This window comes from Mesocricetus auratus, unplaced genomic scaffold (assembly GCF_017639785.1).
Source record: "Mesocricetus auratus isolate SY011 unplaced genomic scaffold, BCM_Maur_2.0 Super-Scaffold_100676, whole genome shotgun sequence".
NCBI lineage: Eukaryota > Metazoa > Chordata > Mammalia > Rodentia > Cricetidae > Mesocricetus > Mesocricetus auratus.
This window is the reverse complement of record NW_024429266.1, coordinates 17614630-17637262: the sequence shown is the minus strand read 5'-3', so window position 1 is coordinate 17637262 and position 22633 is coordinate 17614630. Positions and strand designations below refer to the sequence as shown.

At 40.1% G+C, this 22633-nt stretch overlaps 1 protein-coding gene across 3 annotated transcripts in view; it reads left to right on the top strand.

The window, feature by feature from the left end:
- The window catches only part of Kmo (kynurenine 3-monooxygenase), a 32540-nt gene extending 10554 nt beyond the window's left edge, over positions 1–21986 (top strand). For 2 of the 3 annotated variants that reach the window (XM_021231893.2, XM_040738899.1), the window contains exons 5-15: positions 2141–2189; positions 7078–7165; positions 8842–9007; positions 11995–12066; positions 12804–12925; positions 15404–15551; positions 17041–17098; positions 17850–17932; positions 19891–19992; positions 20080–20139; positions 21517–21986. In XM_021231893.2, the coding sequence (XP_021087552.1) occupies positions 2141–2189; positions 7078–7165; positions 8842–9007; positions 11995–12066; positions 12804–12925; positions 15404–15551; positions 17041–17098; positions 17850–17932; positions 19891–19992; positions 20080–20139; positions 21517–21696 (1128 nt within the window). In that variant the 3' untranslated portion in view covers positions 21697–21986. The remainder of the gene's footprint in view (positions 1–2140; positions 2190–7077; positions 7166–8841; positions 9008–11994; positions 12067–12803; positions 12926–15403; positions 15552–17040; positions 17099–17849; positions 17933–19890; positions 19993–20079; positions 20140–21516) is intronic. The other variant, XM_040738898.1, reaches the window with a different exon arrangement.
- Positions 21987–22633: the final 647 nt, after the last annotated feature.

Sequence of the window (22633 nt, the reverse complement as noted above, 5' to 3'; positions counted from 1 at the left end):
CTTCCCGCAAGCTCCTAAGCTTCTGTGTTCAAAGTCAGGATACCTCGCTTCTTTAGTCAGAGGCATCTTCTCTGAGAGCAGTGAGGACAGAGAAAGCAACGGCTTTCCCATCTTGTATTTGAAATGGTCAGCATTAAAACTATCACATTACATATCTCCAAATAAATTCTCTAATGTGCCTTTTATTCTTGCGTTTTTGTCAGAACAGCCACTTTGTCTTTAGACTTATTAGCTCCCTGAGGGATCAGCCTTTTAGACTAGGTGTCAGAGCCATGTACTATGACAGGAACAACACTAACTCCTGCTTATGAGGAAATACCATCCCCACAGTAGAAGTAAACAGTAGAGAAGTCTTGGTGGCCCTACTGGTCCACTATGTCTATTGGTTCCCAAGCACACAAGCCCTGTAACCAACATGCAAAGACAATTTTCACCACATTAATTTAAACGAATATTTATAATTGGAACATTCCCTAACATCCTCTATAAAAGTTTCTTGCCGTGCTGGAAGTGGAGACCAGGGTCTTGTACAAGTTGGGCAAGCTTTCACACTCTGAACACACATTTGGTTTCCACTGAAATGCAGTGACACAGGAAATAGAACTGTGAGGCAGAAAAGAGGTCTGTCTTCTTACATCAGTGTTATGGGGAAGCTCACCTGGAATGACTTCTCAGACAGCGTAGCCAGTTGAAAATCTTTATTCCAGCTGCCTGGGACTACACCCAAGTGTCTGGGGACCTAGGTGCGGCCCCAAGTGTCCAGAACTTGGTTTTTGTTTTGTTTTGTTTTTAGGACAGAGGCCTTGTCCAGGCATCTTGCTCAGCATCTGAAGTAGGGGGTGAGAGGTTCACAGAGTAAGCAGTTTGAAGCAATCACTTTTAACAGAAGTTAAGTAGTTAGCTGGAAGGAGGTTCCATAACAAACAAGCCATGTTAACAAAGGTTGAAATAATTAGCTAAGACCTGACCTTTGCTTCTTAGATAGAACTGGGTTGTTTTCCATGGGATTCTCCATCAAGGAGATCAGATTCCAGCTAAACCTGGAAACGGCCTCAGCACAAATCCAAGATGGAGGAACCTCTGTTTTGTCTTTCCCTGTCACAACAGGAAACAAGCACCTCCCCAGCAACTGTCACTGTGGTACAACTGAGTTATTTTTATACAAAAATGTAGATTTGGCTGCTAAGGTCAAATTTCTACTTCAGAATGAGAGGAAGAGCCTAAGTTAATATTATCATGTTAAAAACTGTGTAGTCTCTCCTATAATTTGGAAAAATTATATGCTTTAAATACTTAATGAATTCACTTCAAATCATAAGACTATATTGTGACTTTCATGCTCCATGGTAGGAATGTTTTCTATAAAATAATTAATATTAAACTTAACTTTTTATAACTTTACTGGTATGATGATGAATATAAGCAACCTAAGATTTATTATTATAGACCGGTTTTTATTTTACTTGATTTTTTCTTTCTGCTTTTAAACTAAACTAAAAATAAAACATTTTAATCAATGTTTAAAGTATTATGGTCCCTAGACACCATGTGTGCATTGCATTATAGGACAGTCAACCTGCTACATTTTACCACAAACTCTGAAGTAAACAATGTAAGTCACAGTGAAAGACTGTCCTCCTATAACCGCTGTCCCCACCCCATGCTACCTTCAGATAGCTTTCCTACCCCATGCTACCTTCAGATAGCTTTCTCTGAAGTTAAGGCCTTGGATATAGACTTTTGTGTGGGGGAGTGGAGAACTACAATGCATTTGCTCTGATGTTATCAGTAGTGAAGCAATGTAACAACCATATTTAGAGAACGCTGATGAAATTTACGTTAAAATTATGTTAATGAAACCAGTATTTTCAGTGTATGAGAAAGTTTTGACTTTTATAGAATCAAACTTTGAGAAAGCCTAAATTAAAAAATTGGATATTATATTAAGCGTATTTGATTAAAGTTGTTTGTTATCATTGTATGATTATTATTATTTATTATTATACCACTTAGATAAATGGTTCTAAAACTAGCTTACAACCTTCTACCAAATAGTGAAAATTTCTTCATTCTGACTAACTTAGAGTAGCATTTGCCCCTTATCTAGAAACGATGTCTGTTTTGTTTTGTTTTTTTATAGTATATCCTTTCCATAAGCAGAGAAAAGTTAAACAAGGATCTACTGACTGGTAAGCCTAATGTTTCTGTTCATATGATTTACTAGGGTTTGGTTGCTGCTCCTTTTCATGGGCTATAAAGAATAAGATTGTGTTCAATGCAAAGTTCTTGAAAACTAGCAAGATTGCCACAATGTCTCTTTTAATCTCATCAATTATCTAAATGAAAATAATTCATTCCTTAGACACTGGAATTCTATCAACCATTGTCTGGTCAAGAACTCACAGTCCAATGGGTCAACAGACATAAGCAGACAACTTGCTGAGTTCCCTGTTAGAAGTACATGTCAGGAAGATAAAATGTGAAGGCTAAAAGAAGGCTGCAACCTTGAGGGCATTGCCACAGTCCCCACGTGCCAAGCCAAGGCCCTGGGCAAAGTTAGATAGCCTAGATAGCCGTGTGGTGAAGGGGAGGGCAGATTCTTGTCTGAAGGGGACCAAATGTGTGAGGAAACTGAGAAAGAGGAAGATGCAAGATCTAGCTCTCAAGTTTGTCCTCTGAGCAACTAAGAACTGGAAGCTACAGGCCACCAAGTAAATCTCCAAGGTCAGTTAATCATCCCACCACAACCCTGGTAGCATTTCACACCCCTGGTAACATTTCACACCCAGGGTAACCTTTCAGTCATTACACTTAATGGTAGATTATACCAGTTCAATGATTATACTGAACAGATTCCCTATCCACAGAGCATACCCCTCAAATATTTCTACTATCTTTTTTAATTTTAAAAACCTATTTTACTTTTGAGATAATATGATTCCATCATCCCCCCTTCCCTTTCCTCACTTCTAAACCTTCCATATACCCCTCCTTACTCTCTTTCAAATACATGATACCATTTTTCATTAAGTGTGCACATGCGCACATGCACATACACACATACATATGTATATATTCCTCAAAATAACCTTTTCAGTCTATATAAAAAGTTATTTGTATATTTTCAGGGCTAACCAATTGGTTTTGGATAACCAATTGGTGTGTTCCTCCCTGGTGTCTTAAGGTTTATATTGCTATGAAGAAACACCATGACCATGGTACCTTTTATAAAGGAAAACATTATATTGGGGCTTACAGTTCAGATGTTTAGTCCATAACATCATGGTAGGTAGCATGCAGACAGACACAGTGCTGTAGAAGGAGTTGAGTGTTCTACATCTTGATCCTCAGGCAACAGAAACAACAGTGTGTCCCACACTGGGTATAGCTTGAGCATAGACTTCCTCCTAATAGTGCCACTCCCTGTGGGTCAAGCATTCAAACACATGGGTCTGTGAGGCCATTCCTGTTCAAACCAACAAACCTGGGAAAGACAATTGATTTTGTCTGCTCTCAGCTTGTCTTGCCTATAGTTTTCTGTGTAGGGTTGGGGCCCCAAAGGCTTTCCCCCCACTCACTTCTTTGTTGTCCTAGTTCAGCTCATGTTTAGGCAGCCATGTCAATGAGACTTTATGGGTGTAACTTCTGACATTCCTAGGAGACCCAGTCTCACAGCAAACTCTCTGATCCTCTGGGTCTTTCAATCTTCTTGCCCCCTTCCACATTGTTCCCTGAGCAGTAGGTGGAGGCCTATTTTGTAGATATATCCTTTGGAAGGGCTCCACAACTCTGCATTTTGATTGGTTGTGGTTTTCTGTAACGATCTCCATCGGTTACAAAGAGACATTTCCTCAGTGAGAGGTGAGAGCTACGCTTCATCTATGGGTATAAGGACAAATATTTAGAATGTAGTTAGGGATTACCCTGGTTTAGTAAAGTGGCAGATGTAGGTTCTCCTCCAAGACCCACAACTTCACTAGCCTTGGGGAGTTGACCTGGTTCTCAGTACCAAGCATGGTTCCCCTCTTGTTAAACTTCTATTGTCTTTTTAAACAACCCATAACGATATGCCCTCGATGCTTCTGTCTTTCTATAAAGTTAAATGTTCCACAGAATTAATTTCATCTCTAGTTATATTTGAATTTGTCTTTCAGCTAGACAGTGGATGGAGTAGGATCAGTGTACCATACACATCCCTGTTCATCTTTAGAAAGAAGATAAACACCAAGCAGCTTTTTAGAATAGCAATGTCACAGACCTGTTTAACATCCTCTGATTATTCTAAGATAAAGATAATGGCAAGTTGTTACTGAAGCAACAGGTACTATAGCAAGTGCTTCACCACACTGATTTCCACATCCCTCCCAACAACTATATGAGGCAGGAATTAAGTTTATCTCAGTTTTGCAAATGGAAAAACAAAAGCTTAGAGATCTTAGGTCCCAGTGTTGTAAGTGGTAGAATCTAGAGTTGAACTTTAGTCTGTTTAGTCCCAAGTCTCTACTTTTTAGTGACTCAATTTCTGCCGTTATTATTATATATGAAACACCAGCTAATACTAAAGATAACACACACACATATATATGTATATATATGCATACATACATACATACATACATACATACATACATACAACAGTCTTGGTGCACATGACAGACATTTCCATGCTGGTTTTCTTTGAGGATGTGCTTCGAAGGCTCCAAATTAGTAAAAAAGTGCATGTATCTCTTTCTGTGTGTATGTGCATGTGTGAGAGAGAAACAGAGAGAGAGAGACAGAGACAGAAAGAGAGGAGAAAGAGAGGGGAGAGAGGGGAGAGAGAGAGATGGAATCTCTTGATCCAAGCATTGTTTCCCATATAAAGTTCTTTTTTTTTCTTTGCAAAGCATGAAACATGTGGTCTACCCATTCCACATATTTGATCAACTATAGTTTTTTTCCTCTAACTTAATTGCCTCCACTCTGAAAACATTGTAAGTGAAACCCATTATCAGATGAACCCACATCCATGTACCAGTGTTTCATGGTTTACTCATCTACTTGCTGTTGATAACAAGGGAAAAAAGATAAATGTGGTTGGGACAGTCAGTAATTCCTGTATCAAGACACGTTTTTGTTGTTTGTTTTTGTTTTTTCTCACTTTTTTAATTAATTAATTTTTTACATTCCAATCGCAGTTCCTTCTCCCTCCTTTCCTCCTACTCCCTCCATTCCCCCTCCTCCCATCTGCTCCATAGAGACGGTAAGGCCTCCCATAGGAAATTTACCAAGTCTGTCCCAAGGCACCTCTCCATCCCCACACCCCTGTGTCTAGGCTGGGCATGGTATGTCTCAATATATAATGGTCTCCACTAAGTCATTTTGTGCATTAGCATTAGGTCTTGGACCCACTGCCAGTGACCTCATATATTGTCCTAGTCACAGCATTGTCACCTATATTAAGATGGTCTAGTTTGGTCTATGAAGATTTATCATACCTGAGTCAGTGATCTCTCACTAGCTCGGGTCAGCTGATTCTGTGAGTTTCCCCACCATTGTCTTGACTCCTTTGTTCATATTTTTGCTTTTCTCTCACTTCGATTGTACTCCAGGAGACTGGCCCACTGGTTAGTTGTGGATTTCTGCATCTGCTTCCATCTCAAGACATTTTTAAAAAGTCTTTTCCTAAAAACAATTCTCAAGATTTACATAATGTTCTGCCCTGGGAACCTCTCAAGGTGGCACTGTACAGTCTGGAACCACAAATGCCAAGCCATATGTATAATGTTTTAATTATGTAAACATGGCTTTATTGTAACCCAGTATAACAAAGTTTAATTTTTTCAAGAAAGTTACTCTAACTGTATCATCTCTGATTTCTGCAGTTATGTGACAAAGAAATTGTCATTTTTCTTTTCTCTTTATTTCTCTTTTCAGAAATATATTATTAATCTTAGTAGAAATATATTTCCACTTCTACTAGATTAGTTGTTGGTGGCAGGGGTGGTGGTGGTTCATTTTCTTATTTCTTTTTAATTCCCTTTTGTTTTTTGAGACACAGTTTTGCTACATAGCTCAAGCTGGCCTTGAACTCAAGATCTTCCTGCCTCAGCCTCCCAAGTAATGTGATTAGAGGCATGCACCACAACACCAAGCTTGGCTGCTTCTACAGTTGCTTAATATCCAAGTGCCATGGCATTGGGAGTACCACCAGTCAGAAGTCCAGAGGAGAAAGAGATAGATAGGCATGCGTACTGGAGGGAGTATTCTTAATGGCGTTTCCAGTCACAAATCGAGCTCTAAATGTAACTTTTGAAGTATATGACAACTGTTTCTCTCCAGGGGCACAAACAATCATGGGAGTGCTGAAGTTTGTAAAATGCGATTAGTTGAATATTTCTAGAGCAACAACAGCTGCTTCTCATTTATCAGTATTGTTAAAAGTTATACTAGACAATCCACAAAACAGTTGTCAAATTACCATTTTAACAAATTCATATCATATTAAGGACAAATATCTCCCTCGGTGGTGGTGGCGCCACACAATAATCTCAGCACTTGGGAGGCAGAAGCAGGTGGATCTCTGAGTTCAAGGCTAATGTGGTCTACAGAGTGAGTCACAGAAGAGCCTGAGCTATTATGCTGAGAAATCCTGTCTCAACAAAACAAAACAAAACAAAGTAATTAATAATAATAAGATAATTAAATAATTAAATAATTAAAAAGAAAAATAAAGCCCACATACTACCATGTCCAGCTTGACTTAAAAAAATAGCTGGGTGTCATGGTAAACGCCTATAAGCCCAGCACTCAGGAGGCAGAGGCAGGCAGATCTCTATGAGTTTGAGGTCAGTCTGTCTACAGAGTGAGTTCCAGGACAGCCAAGGCTATGCGAAGAATCCCTGTCTCAAAAAAACATCAAAAGAAAAAAAAGTAAGATCGTACTACATAGTAAGACCCTGTCACAAATAAACAGATCAGTTAATTACTAAGTAGTATCTTTCTCTCCTGTTGGAAGCAAATGACCAGCATTTCAGTTTGATTGGGTAAAGTCGCATTTGAAACGCAGCTCTGTTTACCTTCTGTTTCTTCCCTCAGCAGTGGAGTCATACCCCAATGCGAAGGTGCACTTTGGCCACAAACTGTCGAAATGCCATCCCGAGGAAGGGGTGATCACCGTGCTTGGGTAATCACCATTCAGGCTTTTGGCTTAGAGGGCAAGGGTGGGAGTGGAGAACTCTACCTGCAAACTTTGTTCTTTGATCTTTTGGAAGAGTTAAATGATTACCAAATTGGGAATTTATAGTCTTGACAGCCAAGCCTTTCTGTTTGTGAATAGTCCCTGGTTGCTTTCTGAGTACTCAGAACTGGTAGGTAATTCTTCCTTAATTTCCATGCTTGGGTGACAATTCTCTGTTCAGATGCTCTCTTCCTTGGAAATAGATGGCCCTCCCCAGCCTTGTGTCTCGTGTCCTTTTTCATGGTGTGATTCTTTTTAAATTCCCACCCTTGGAATACCATTCATCAGTCACAAGTTCCACAATCATTTGTAAATTCTTATCTCTAGTATTAGCGTGTGTGCCCAGACCTGTCCTCATTCTCAGTCTCAGTGAAGTCCTGGTCAAGGATGTCCCAATCCAAGTACAGTTGCATTATCTCAGATTCCTAGAAGCCTTTCTCATCTCTATTGCCTGTCTTCCCTGGAAATGTTTTGGCATAATTAGCCCCTTATGGTGTGCTCTTCTCCCCTGTTTTCTCCCATTAAATCTGTACATTCTCATCACTGTGTCTTTCATTCTACGTTTTACTCTTCCTGTGGTATGATGGCGTCCAGCGTTTGTCCCTGCATGTGTGGGCTACTTGCCATCGCCTCCTGTGTGTTCCCTCTTCCACTTCAGATTGAAAAGTCATCTTCCTGCAACTGCCGCTTTTCAATCATCATCCTTCTAATGGAGGAAATCTTTTCTGCCTTTTGCCAGAATCATGAATTTAAACTTCTGTCTTTATATCCAAAATTCTCCTTCCCTCCCCACTTTGGCCTCTGTGCCTTCTACAGTTAGCTTTCTGTATCTAAGAATGCTTTAACCATGGGTACAACCAACCTCAGATAAAACAGAGATGGCATCTCCAAGAAAACACAAAAATAAAAGAGGTCCTCTGTGCTGACCATGTAAAGGCTTTTTACTCTTGCCCTTGCTCCCTGATGGTTCAACCTCTCACATAGCATTTCTAGAGAGAAGCTGAAGCATATGGGAGGGTGTGTGGTGTGTGTAGGACATATGCAAATACTGTGTGTATACAAATGCATATGCAAATACTTGAGCATCTGCAGATTTGGAACCAATCCTGGAGGTCAACAAGGGGCAAGTATGTTCTACTCTTAAGCTTATTATCTAATATCCCTTACTCAAACCAAGCTTGTTTCTCCAGCAAACCCTAGTCACATGCCTGCAGATGCTCCTGAGGCCACTCATACTTACAGGGTCCACTCACACTCACAATGTCCACTCACACTTACAGATAGATGTGTTTACCCCTACACTTTGAGACTGCTTTCCCATTTTCTCAAGGTTTTCTTCCGTCAGCTCTGTCACACTTCTGGAGCAAGCACATCTGTCTTTAGTATCAGGGTGGTGGTACATTATTCTCATTCTCAAAGCAAAACCATGTCTGGGACAAACATTTCCATCTTAATTTTAAATCTGTTAATTCAAGTTAGATAAAGTCAGGCTCTAAATGAGATGTGTAAAGGTGGGTATTTTGAGTTACCTCTAGAGTTTTCTTTTTACACCCAAGTAGAAATATATTACAATTTTCACTAGATGTTTTTGTTGGTGGGGGGTGGTTCATTCTGTTTTTCAGACCTGACAAAGTTCCCAGAGATGTCACTTATGACCTAATTGTAGGATGTGATGGAGCCTATTCAACTGTCAGAGCCCACCTCATGAAGAAGCCCCGCTTTGATTACAGTCAGCAATACATCCCTCATGGGTACATGGAGTTGACAATCCCACCAAAGAATGGAGAGGTAGGTCTTCTCCCTTCCTGTAGTCCTTCCCCCACAGGAGCATCTAAGGAGAGCTAGTGGAGTAGATTAAGAATATATTTCTGAAAAGATTTAAATTGAATTTTTCTCATTCCCTTATTGCTCCATTACTATGCCAGAAGCAAATAAATGCTATGAAAATTTTTACATGAGATTATTTTAATATAAAATTTTCTGTTTAAAAAAATAAAGCAAAACTATTTTACTCTGTCATAATCAAACATAGAAACTTGTGGAAAAGGGAATAATAACAGAGGCAATATAAGAACATTAAGTTATAAGATAGAGCAGATAACATCAAAGGCTTAATTTGTATCCAAAACACCCATTTTAAAGTTCTGATCTGATTTCATCTCTCCTAAGATGAAGTAAGTCATCTATAAAATATCTAGTTAATTGAGACAGGGGAGTTACATTCTAACATACTGTGCAAATCACTTGTCAAATCACTCCACTAACTTCCCTGTGCCTGTTGTATGAGGCTCCCGACTCACAGTTGGAGAACTGATAACTCTGGATTCCAGGGTGAGATAGTTCTGTTGACAGAGCAGTCCTGATGTCATCAGAACAGCACCAAATAAGGTAGCTGTGAGGTAATCACTTACATTTCAGCCACATATAATTATTGATAATGATTAATAGATTTTTTTCTCAAGGTCTCATTTTCTTCAAACAACAGTGTCTTGAGACAAATGTAGCCCAAAGACAGGGGCATCGTAACAAGCCCCTGAACAACTTTAGGCAATAGTTTTTTTTTTAAATTTCTGTCCTCTAAAGTATGTATTTATACATTTAAGTTTTTGGACATGTATTGTGCACTCAGCATATTCCTACCCAGGACCTTCTGCCCTTTGTTCCCCCTCTCCCACTTTGACCCTTACGTAGTTTTACTTCTACTTTCTTGAAGTATATATGCACGACTTTATGTATCTAAGTAAAATCTAGGAACCAAAATTGGAGAAAACATATGTTGTTTGTGTATGGTCAGCTCAGATCACTTCCTGGAATTGTCTACATCTTTCCTCCCTCTCTCCTCTTTCTCGCTCTTTTTTGATGTGCAACTTACCCTCCGTCTCTGAGGTGTGGAGTGGGAAGAGAGACTGGATGCAAAGCCTTTGGGTATTATTAGGAGAACATCTTGTATTCTTTTAGTTCTTAAAAGGTTTGTGAACTTAGCTTTACTGCTTTACCTTAAAGCCTATATTTTATTTTATTCTTTGAGAATTTTATGCATGTGTATATACAATGACGTAACTCCCTATCTCCTCTTGACACATCCTCCTCCTGGCTCCACCTCCTCCTCCTCCTCCCCTTTTCATTCTTAGTCTTATTTTTTCCCAACACTAAGTCCAGTTAGTGCTGTTCATGTGTGCATGGATATGGGACCATCCACTGGAACATGGGGAACTTACCAGCAGCCATACTCTCAAAGGAGAAAGATTGTCCATCCTCTAGAGGTAGCTATCAATTGCCAGAAGCTCCACAGGAACACACAGTGCCTGGAAACCATCTCTCTTATCTGTGTGGAAATTTGAGATGACTTGATTTTGTGTAGATCTCATGCAAGTAGCCATAGATGCTGTGAGTTCTTGACTACAATAACCGTGCCATGTCTAGAAACACCATTTCACTTTCGACATCCTCTGGTTCTTACGTTCTTCCCGTCTCTCCTCCCACACCCCAAGATTTACCTCTGAGCTGTTCTAGCACAGTCAGAAAGCTGTCTGGCCTTACATTTTGAGGGACTTCAAGCTGGCTGCCCTCAGACTGCTGTCCCATACAGTTGTCTCTCTAGAGTAATAAAGAAGCTGGGGTTTAAAGGCTGCCTACCAGGCTCCAGGCCTATTTGTGAACTTCCATGTGTTCTTGGTAATATAGTGTCCTTGCCTTGATACACAAGCCATTCTTTGTGTCTGTGAGGAAGACAGAATTCGAATGTTGTCTTCTTCACTATTTTAATCAAGCTTTGACCTTTGGTCTTGTGTTGGGAAACCAAGCTTCTCTTGCTATTTTCCTCCTTTTCTTACCTTTTAGAGTTCTGAAAAGATGAGGGGTGGTACAAAAATTCAAAAGATGGCAGGAAGGACACGCAGGGTATTTTCTCCACTCCCATCCATGTGCTAGGTGCCTTGTAAAGCTGGTAAAAGGTGGCTTAGCTCGCCTATGCTCTGGTCTTCGTTACAAGATCCTGTTTTGACCACTTACATGTTATTTCCTGTACTTACAGTCAGCACCAAAACTCTCACTGTTTTCCTACCTCTTGTATTATTAAGCAGAAGCAACTTGGCTTTTTTGTGGCATCTGTACTTTCTTGACCCTTCTATTCACTGTTATTTACTGTATAATCAGTCTTTGAAACCAAACACTTAGGCACTTGATTCATTTCAGTGTCTGTGTTTTAGTCTTTGTTTAGGTCCTGGGCCAAAAGCAGCAGCAACAAATAAAATCAAACAAACAATGGAAGAACAGTGAAGTCAGGCAGATACAGACCCTTGTAAGGTCATGATAAGGGTAGCTAGGAGACTGTGCTGTTCCTTCAGTTTTGTTCTTAGACTCAAAGACTTTTCTGTTCAGTCTATAAGAGTGCTAAGTGTAAATTATTGCACACAATCCCCCTACACAAATATCTACCCACATGTATGTTTTATATTTATTTTTATGTGCACGAACATACATATGTATATTAACATGCATATTTATGTGTATAGAAAGACAGGAAGAAAAAAGAAACAATGTCTTAATATAGTATGTTCTCAAATCTTGAAATAAATGCTTACAAAAAACTTGCTCAAGTTTGATTGTATAAAGATAGAACACAAAGTATTTTCTTAGACAGTATCTACTTCATGCAGCAACCCATGTGCAATGTGCCATATCTATAGGAATGGTCTAGATTACTGCAGAAGCAGTGCAAAGCCATGGTACAGATGAATCCCTTGCCAATTGAACCTGTGTTTTTTGCCTTACAGTATGCCATGGAGCCTAATTATCTTCATATTTGGCCTAGAAATGCCTTTATGATGATTGCCCTTCCAAACATGGTAATGTACACCTTCCTATCAGCTACAAATATATCTATAATTAATATTTTCATTACTTACTTTTGTGTTGGGTATTTATAACCTAGTTGACCTCATCATTATTTAATCTATTTAATGATTCTGCCTTTGAAGCTTTGGGTTTCTGAGGAAAAACCAGAAGCAAGTTCAGTATTTACTTTAGAAAGGAGACTGTTCTGACAGGATAATGAAGAGTTCATATGTAGGGTGCTGTCAGGTCAAGGAGCAAGTGCCACAATAAAGCTAAAGAGATTTAGGTTGTGTATTAGAAAGCAATTCCAGTTAAGGTCTGTGGGACATGAGGGTGTGTGTGTGTGTGTGTGTGTGTTCTTTCATTAGTCTCCAGGGTTTATGTATCCAGCTTTCTGTGTTCTGTGATAGCGGTTTTCTTCCTGTTGCTGTCTGTCATAGGACCAATAATTTCTTAAGAGGAAGACAGGGGGGAAAATCACTTAAGACAATCTATAGACAATCTAAAGGTGGTATTTACTTGGTGAACATGGATAGTTTGCACAGTAGCAATTCTCCTAGTGACCCAGGAAGCAAGGAGCACCTGAGATATGACAGAGCTGTCCTCCAGGGAAAAGGGACAAAGCTGGCTTGGACATTCTCCTCCAGGAGATCCTTAGTCCCAGTGAGGACTCTGTGGTTTAGGGACCCACATTTAGTGCCAGCGTCACAGTCTCTTTCCTGTCTCACCCTGTTCCTCTCCGTCACAGGACAGATCTTTCACATGTACCTTGTTCATGTCCTTTGACGACTTTGAAAAACTTCCAACAAGTGATGATGTGCTGGGCTTCTTCCAGAAGAACTTTCCAGACGCCATCCCTCTGATGGGAGAGTAAGTCTTTCATGTCTTTGGTTTGAGTTAATTTAAATTCAAACAAAACTGTTTCAGTTTTTCTTTAAAAATAATTTTTAAAATGCACTGACTGGAGCCAGGTGGTGGTGGCGCATGCCTTTAATCCCAGCACTCAGGAGGCAGAGGCAGGCGGATCTCTGTGAGTTCGAGACCAGCCTGATCTACAAGAGCTAGTTCCAGGACAGCCTCCAAAACAATACAGAAAAACTCTGTCTTGAAAAAACCAAAAAGAAAAAAAAATCGCACTGGCTAGAAACCACCATTAACATGAAAGTCTAAGTGAGCTCTTTGCTATGAGTGGAGATACTAAGGAAATAATACCCAATTTATCCCAGGAACACAAGCACCAGTGTCCCTCGGTCTTCCTCAGGCTCCCCAGGCTTGGTGTGCCTGCCACAAGACTGGTTGTGACTGTTTTTTGAGACACAGATATGTGACATAGCAGATATCTGTCACAGGCCTGACATCTTCCTAACTGTGGGCTCCTCTATGCTCAGGGTTCCTTGTGGGCTGCTAAATGAAACTACCTGCCATGGGCAGGATATTGTAGACTAAATAAGGTTATTCTCTACATTATTTAGCACAGGGCCCACACGGATTAAGTTGTGGTGATATATTATTTATGATTTATTAAAGTTTGCCTGAGAATTAGGACACAAACCATAGAAGACAGGCATGTACCTTTAATCCTTAGACTCAGGATTAAGAGGTAGATGGATTTCTGTTAGTTCAAGGCCACACTGACTACATGAAATATATCCAGTCCTAAAGAGAAACAGCTCAAACAAAGATAATCTCAGCACTTGGGATCACATGCGTTTAATCTCAGGACACAATGGAGGTATTTAAGACAGAAACAGGGTCTCAGAGCTGGGATTCATTCTCCAACCAAATTGAGACTAGGAAGGCATTGAGTCTCTAGCCACAATGAGGAGAGTTTAGAAGTCTGAGAGAATCTGAGGAGCAGTGAAGTTGGGAGCAGTTTGAGGATCACCCCTTTCATCTGAACTCAGGTAGAGATAAGAGCTAGTGGCTGACTGCTTTGCTCTTCTGATCTTCAGCTTGAAGCTTCAATCCCAATATCTGTCTCTGGGTCTTTTATTTTTCGTGTTACAGTAAGTTCTGCCCCGCAAGGCTGAGTGAATTAGCTAGAAAGCTGGTTTGTGACTGCTGCTCATCTGCCATGTCAGCGTCACCCTCCACATGGACTTTGCTGTATGTTCCTGCATTTACTACACACACACACACACAGAGAGAGAGAGAGAGAGAGAGAGAGAGAGAGACAGAGAGAGAGAGAGAGAGAGAGAGAGAGAGAAAGAGAGAGAGACAGACACACACAGAGAGAGAGACAGAGAGACAGAGACAGAGAAACAGAGACAGAGAGAGACACAGACACACACACACACACACACACACACAGAGAGAGAGAGAGAGAGAGAGACAGACAGACAGAGAGACAGAGACAGAGAAACAGAGACAGAGAGAGACACAGACACACACACACACACACACACACACACACACACACACAGAAAGAAGGAACAAACAAAACAAACACCTAGCTCACTTTTCACTCCAGTGCTCCCTCCAGGGAGACAGAACAGTGCTACAGAAACAGTGTTAGCTGTACACTCTACAGGCCTGCCACAACAAAACTGCCACACACTGGGTGACTCAGAAGTGACAGAAGCCGTTTCTCCCAGCTCTGGAAGCTGAAATGTTCAAGATCCAGGTACCAGCAGATTTGTGTCTGATGAGAGCTGCTTCCTGGCTCACAGAAGGCGCCTTCTGCCTTTGAGAATTCCCTTGACCGAAAGGGACATGGGTCTTCCTAGAGCTTGTTCTGTAAGGGCACAAATCCGATTCTATCTGGGCTCCATGCTTGCGAATGAATCCCCTCCCAAGTTCCTGACTGCAGCTACCATCATGCTGAGGATTCAGATTTCACACGTTACTTGGGGAACATGAACAATCAGGCCAAAGAGAAGCAGGAGTTTTTGTTTCTCACACAAGGTTTCCCTGTTGTAGCCCAAGCTGACTTGGAACCCGTAACCCTCATTCTTTGGCCTTTGGTGTTGGAAACACAGTCACGTGCTGCCAGGCTTGGTTTAGAGCACTTCTGCCTCTTTCTTTTAACTGAACTCAGGGCCTCATGCTTGCATGGTCAGCCTTTACGAAATTAACCTTCTCCACAGCCCTAAAATAGCAGAATTTATTTCCAGAAGAAACCAATTTCCCCTTTCCTTTTCCCCTGGTTCTGGAGACCTTTCCCTGGCTCCCAGGAGCCTTCATGTGTTAGATGAGCAATCTTCCACTGAGCTGCATCTCTGTCCCTCGGTTGCTGTTTTACTGCTGCCATCATCTGTTTTCCTCAAAATGAAGCCAATAAATCTGAAAGAACTTAGCAGTGCTTGGCCCCACATAACCTGTTCATATTCTGATTGCTTTCTCCTAAAGGCAAGCCCTCATGAGAGACTTCTTCCTGCTGCCTGCCCAGCCCATGATATCAGTGAAGTGTTCTCCCTTCCACCTGAAGTCACACTGTGTGCTCATGGGAGATGCGGCTCATGCCATTGTCCCATTTTTTGGACAAGGAATGAATGCGGTGAGTACTTTTCCTGTAGGAAAGTTCTTGGAACATTCCAAGGTCTGTCACGAGTAGTAAATCCTAATAGCAGTGCTGTCTAAACCATCACCACACAATCCCAAGAACACAGCCATTTCGCTCATCACTCCAGTTGCTCGGTCAGACTCATTTCAGCTCCATCGAGGATCCAGATTATTTTATACAATAATCCAATCCAGAGAAAAGCACACAATGTATGATATGGCATCCTATTTTCATGAGAACTGTGTCTACAGACTAATGTAGAAACTTGGCTATATGATTGGCAGGTCTAAATAAAACTGTATACTGGTTAAATGTTGAATACTCCTACCTCCATGGAAATTTTGGTATTCTGGTTAGACAGAAAATTTTAAAATACACTGCTTCTATATTAAATGTTAAAATCAAGAATCGTATTAACTTCTTTCATGTATATGTACGTGATGATAGTTTACCAATCACTAGTCATATTGCTTTGATGACATAATTGCATTCCAAGTGAAAGAAACTTGAGACTTTCCCACAAAGCAGTTGTAATCTCTTTGTTTCATAACAGCATAAGAAAGCATCCATTATAATAGCTTTATGGATAAAATGCCCAAATTCTGGAAGCAATTAAAATCTTGCCTCAGGGATTCACTACACAATTAGTTTTGCATAACTTCCCTGATACCCACCTTTCACCTCTAACACTACAATTTTACTAGTGTCTATCCCAATATTGCAGAGAAAACAAAATTATTTGAAGTAAGAATTTATAACTGTTGCCTTCGCCTTGTATGTCATCTTTGATGTCAAAGTTCCTATACCAGAAAGAATTAGCAGACATTCATTGGAAAGTGCATTTACTGCTTCAAATGCAATCACTATAATTGATATGAAAAGTATATTTTATGCATTTTTACATTGCCACTAAAACTGTAGTTTGTATTTGTAGATAATGGAAATATACTACTTAGGGTTCTTATTCTTCATTGCATTTTGTATGAACTTACTAATTTTTCAAGTTCTTTGTGTTCAAAATTAGTTTTAAATTTGAGTTATAGGAGGTAAATTAATTTGATCCTATCATTAATATTTTTTAGCAGTAATAGGGATTGAACCTAAGGCCTCACACACGGCAGGCAGAGCCCTCAACCATTAGGCTATATGCTCAGCTCATTAAATCATTCTAAATGTGAATCTTAAAGACCTGGACAGTTTACAACTAACTCATGGTAGAGATGTGTAATTGTTAGTCTTAAGCATTGAGAACCACCAAAATCATAGATGCATTTAATGTTTTGTTATTAATTTTCAAATCATTCTTATCATTATGGTTATCAATGAGGCAAACACAGTGTGAGGGTCCAGCTGCTGGATGAGAATCTATTACCTACTAAAGATCCCCAATATGTGCACTATGCCCACAAGTACTAGTTATCTTTATAATTACTATGAAGTATTTCATTATTTATGCCTTATTTTCCCCTTTTTCTTGTTTCAGGGCTTTGAAGACTGCTTGGTATTTGATGAGCTAATGGACAAATTTAATAATGATCTTAGTAAGTATGCTTTCTCAGGGGGACATGGACTATCCCAGATCATCAGTTGTGGGCCTACTTATGATCCTGGCACTCTAATAACATCTCTGCCATAGTCTTTGCCCATCCCAGGGAGTGAACACCCAGAGAGGGAAGCCTGGGTTGGAGGAAAGTGCTAGAAATCTTTCCATTACTGTAACAATACCTGGGATAATCAGCTTAGGAAAAGGGTTACTGTGACACATACTAGATTTTTTTCTTTTGGGCTACCAATCAGTTCCCAAATCATGAGAGACTTATTAGTTTTGAATGTTCGGCCTAGCTTAGGCTTGTTTCTGGCTAGCTCTTTTAACTTAAATTTACTTGTTTCACTTCATCTCCCTTTTGCCTTGGGGCTTATTACCTTTCTTACTTGTGTGTATCTTACTTTCACACTGCTTCTCTGTGTCTGACTAGATGGTGTCTGCCTGCCTTAGTTTGACGTAGGTGGAGACCAGCATTTTTTAAATAGATTTTATTTTGCTTTTTAGAAGGATTTATGTGTCTGTGTGGAGTGTATAGCAAGTGTGCACAGGTACAGAGGTCAGAAGATGGCACTGGATCTTCTGAGCCAGAGTTACAGGTGCTTGGGAGCCACCCAAGGTGGGTGCTGGGAACTGAGTTCAGGGCCTCTGGACAACAGCCAATACTCTTAACCACTGAGCCATCTCTCCAGCATTTTTCTGCATATTATTTTAAACACATCTGTGTTTTATTTAATTTTGGTTTCTAGGTATGTGCCTTCCTGAATTCTCAAGATTTAGGATTCCAGATGACCATGCTATTTCAGACCTGTCTATGTACAATTACATAGAGGTGAGAAGAGTTTGGCCCCATTCCATGACACCATTCACCAATAGACTAGAAGACTTTTTCTTTTCTCCAGCCCTGCCTCATACATGCTGCATATGTGTGGACAAAAACACACATATACACATGCAGCACACACACACACACACACACACACACACAGCATTCCTTAAACAGAGGTAGACTGTTATTATGTAGCCAATGACAAAGACTCCTACTCATCATTTCTGATTACAGGAGCATTTTGAAGATAGCAGAGATGACAAAATGTTTAAATTTTCACAGGTACAAATTTCAGACATTTGGGAGGTAACCATATTCTATTCTCTTGAATTTGGGATACATTAAAATAATTGTGAAATCTTAGAAATATTGAATTACTTTCTTTTTCTTTCTTTCCTTTTTCCCTTTCTTCCTTCCTTTCTCTTTCTTTCTTTCTGTTTTTGAGATAAGGTTTCTCTGTGAAACAACTCTAGCTGTCCTGAAACTTGATCTGTAGACCAGAGTGGCCTTAAACTCAGTGATCTGCCTGCCTCTGCCTCCCAAGTGTTGGGATTAAAGGCATATGTCATCACCCCAGGTCTGAATAACTTTTTCTTAACAGAATATCCTCAGTATTTAGAATACCATGGAATAAAAATAGTATATAATGCCAAAGAAGTTCTTTTTTTTTTTTTTTTCGAGACAGGGTTTCTCTGTGGCTTTGGAGACTGTCCTGGAACTAGCTCTTGTAGACCAGGCAGGCCTCGAACTCACAGAGATCTGCCTGCCTCTGCCTTCCAAGTGCTGGGATCAAAGGCGTATGCCACCAACGCCCGGCTACCAAAGAAATTCTTGATCACAAAGATGAATGCTATTAAGATTTACACATTCATTCCCATTTTAAGCTGGTCACATGAAAATCTTATGACAAATGATTATTATTGCTTTAAAATAGTGGAATGGAAAAATTTACACAATACAAGGAAAATAGTGACCATTCTCATATCTCTTGAAGATAGAAAGAGATAATGTTGGCTTCAATTTGATCATAATTGTAACATCTATAATGGAGTTCTAGAAGATACTGGAAGACTTTGTTGATACATATTGTCTGACTCTAAAAGCAGGTGATGGTCTGGGAGATGACTCTGGCTGAGGACACTTGCTGCTCAAGTATAAGGACCTGAGTTCTAATCCCCAGGATGCATGGCCATGCACTTGGGGCTCCAGAGTCGTGAGGGCCTCGCTTGCTGTCAGAATAGCTCTAAGTTCAATGGGAAACTCTGCCTGGCTGGGATAAGGAGGACAGTGACCCAGCAGGAGTCCTTCCTAGTCTCTGCATGCATATGCACATACCTGTGCACATACCACACACATTCTACACATGGGTGGACACACACAAGCATGCACACACACACCACACACATACACACACAAGCATGCGCACACACATACATAAGCGTGCACACACACAAGCATGCACACACATACACACGCATGCACACATGCACACACACAAGCATGCACACACATACACACAAGCACACACAGTTAAAGCTAGTTTGACTATAGCACAGCATTTGTCCTAAGAAGGAATATAAATCAGGACAGAAATGACTATAAATAATCCTTGTTGCCATAAACAATGTTTCCAACTAAGTAGGGGGCAACAGAACTTGATCAAATCTTTGATCTTACAGGTCATTCAAAACTCTGCTTCAATAAATCTTTTGCTGAAACAGAATATTTTATATTGAAATTGTCTTCTGAGAAAACAAACTAGATCTTGTACATGTTCAAGGCAATGTTTTATACTCTTGAAATTTCTTAGAAGCACTTGGGAATGACTATCATGGAAATGGGATTTTATTTGATATTTTGTTGGCATCCATTATTGTGACAACTGTGAATAAAGAAAACTGCTGTAAGGAAACAGAGGTGCTTCATGTAAGGTATTCTTGTTAAGAGTCCTGTCATTGCAGATGCGAGCACATGTCAACTCTAGGTGGTTCCTGTTTCAAAGGCTCCTAGACAAATTTCTTCATGCTATCATGCCATCTACCTTCATCCCTCTCTATACCATGGTAAGGACTGTATTAAAGACTTTCCCTCACTTTCTCTCTGTTTAGCTATTAAAGAGTACATCAGATGCTTTTTAAATCCCCCTGCAGGTTGCCTTTACCAGAATAAGATACCACGAGGCAGTGCTGCGCTGGCATTGGCAAAAAAAGGTTGGAAGAATTTGAATATTGAAAAGTGTGATGTGTTGAAGTGTCATCTAGTTTCATGGTCATCTTAATTTCAGGAAAATACAGACATGACAGCACAGAGATATTAGGCTTCTCTTCCAAATAATACCTGTTCTGAGTCTACAGAGTAGAAAGCACATACTCTGCATGATGGGGAAAAACAGTAAAGAGAAATTTGAAGAGGAAAACAAGGCTGATATTGCTCAGCTTTTTATCTTATAATAGAATTGTGATCCATTCTTGACTTTTGCATTATGTGGTATCTTCATAGGTTTAACTTGTAAAATTAGACAGAACTGTGTCACTAAAAAAAATACCATCTAGTAGAGTATAGTGATGCCTTCATTTTGAGAAGCTGACCCAGGGGTGTCATGAATTGCAATTCAGATTTCTGACTGCTTTGGGGGTGTTATAACTTCATTTGTCAATACTTTTATTGAATGAATATATACTGAGCTAGATACTTCAGTGAACAAGACATAGTGCCTGCCATACATGTGGTTTGGGAACTAATAGAAAAGGTGGGCAAACATGGTGGAGAATGCTTCCTGGACTACTGCAAGGAGAGTATGTGTGGAGGCTAGAAAAGGAAGGATGAAGATACACTAGCCTGAAGACCCAGGGTGTAAGAATGGCCAGATGGAAGCCAGAGAGGTAACTAGAGTCTTTAGCATCTTATTGAAACAGGAATGCTGGGAGACCTAAGAAGACTTAAACACCCAGGCTAGGATTTTAGATCAGTCACTTCACTGTGTAGAGAATGGGTTGGAAGAATCAAGGTCTACCTATAAGCTCTACCTCCATAAAGATGAGTAAAATAGGGGCTTGGAAGATTGCTCTGTAGGTAAAGTTCTTCCTGCATAGTTATGAAATGAGAGCCTATGATGAGACCAGCAGCACCCACATAAAAGCTTGGCACAGTACACATCTATAACTATGTTTTAATGTGTGGGGGTGTATTACAGGGGCTTTCTAGCCAAAACAGTGAGTTTCAAGTTCAATGGGAGACTGTCTCAAACAGTAAATTGGAGAGAGGAGGAGGAAGCCACCTGACATTGATCTCTAGCCTCCACATGTCTATGCACTGGCAAGTGCACCTCCTGCATGTGCACACACAATACACATACGTACACCCCAAATAAAATAGTGCCCCTGACTTCAAAGATATGAAATGCAAGGAAGAGTCAAGCAGGCAGAGTACACTGAAATAAGGACAAGGACAGAACAGAGGACAAGCAATTAACTGTGCCTCAAGTTAAAACAACAAAGAACTGCACACTTGTCTGTGATGGAGGAGTGAACTTTATCTTGAGATTCAACCTCTGGGTGAATGGTTTTGGATTTTTGTCATCCTTGCAGGTGATAAACACTGGGCTCTTGGTCCTGGGATCCCTGATAGCCATTGGAAGTGCCTACCTACTTGTGTACCAACTGTCCCCGAGACTTCTGGGATTCTTGAGAGGGCGGCCATGGACTGGAACCACTGGCTACTGGAACAGGTGCACAGGTGTCTTCTGGCAAGTTCCATGGAGTCACTAGGAAAAACTCATTTCACTAACCAGAGAGCTTAGGTTCCGGAAGCAAACGTTTGACTTCTCTCCAAAATCAAGGACAAAAAGCATGTTCCATTGTCACATTTAATTCACTAATGGAAAATAATTGTCAGAATATAATTAAGTTCCATGTAGAATTTCCATGTGTATTTGTCATAGAACTAGGGGAGATGATGTTACTGTTTTTGTAGTGTTTCCATCACTTTGCATGCTTGGGCTGGGTCAATTTAAATTAAAAAATGCAATAATCAATGTCTCTTTTACTTCTCAAAAACAGATTGGTTGTTTTTTGTTTTGTTTTGTTTTCGTCTATATAGGACATTATAGGAGCAACAACATTGAGGACAGAAAACCATATCTTGCCCAGTGTGCTACTTACTCTTTAGAGCAGTAGATAGGGCTTGTCTAGCCACAAGTTCAGAGTGCTTGCTAAAACCCAGGGCGTGAATGAGATGCAGGGTGTTCCAAGGAGTTCCAGGATGAATTTGTTTTATTTCCTGGTCTCCAGATACCAAATTACTACCTTTTGAAGATAAGACAGAGGTTATTAATGTCATCCTAAGTGAAGGAGAAAGGGTTGTTATTAGTAAGTGAAATATACACTAGAGTAAAAAGGAGATGGGAAGGCTGTCTTACAGGATCATGGAGACATAGTTCATTCCTTTTCAGATACACAGAAGTGATGCCTTGAACATCACACCATGACAGTTAACTTCATCTTCAAAATGCAGTGTGGAGACTCTTTCTTTGTTCTTTAGTAGGCTGACTGGTACACTAAGAAATTCTTTTCAACATTGTTAACTTTGAAAGCCATGATACTAGTTATATAGGAAATTAAGACTGAGGTAATAAAGATGAAGCAATTTGGCATTTTCCATGTTTGGGTCCTAATAATCTAGGTTTGGTGTGTTGGGAAAGAAAAA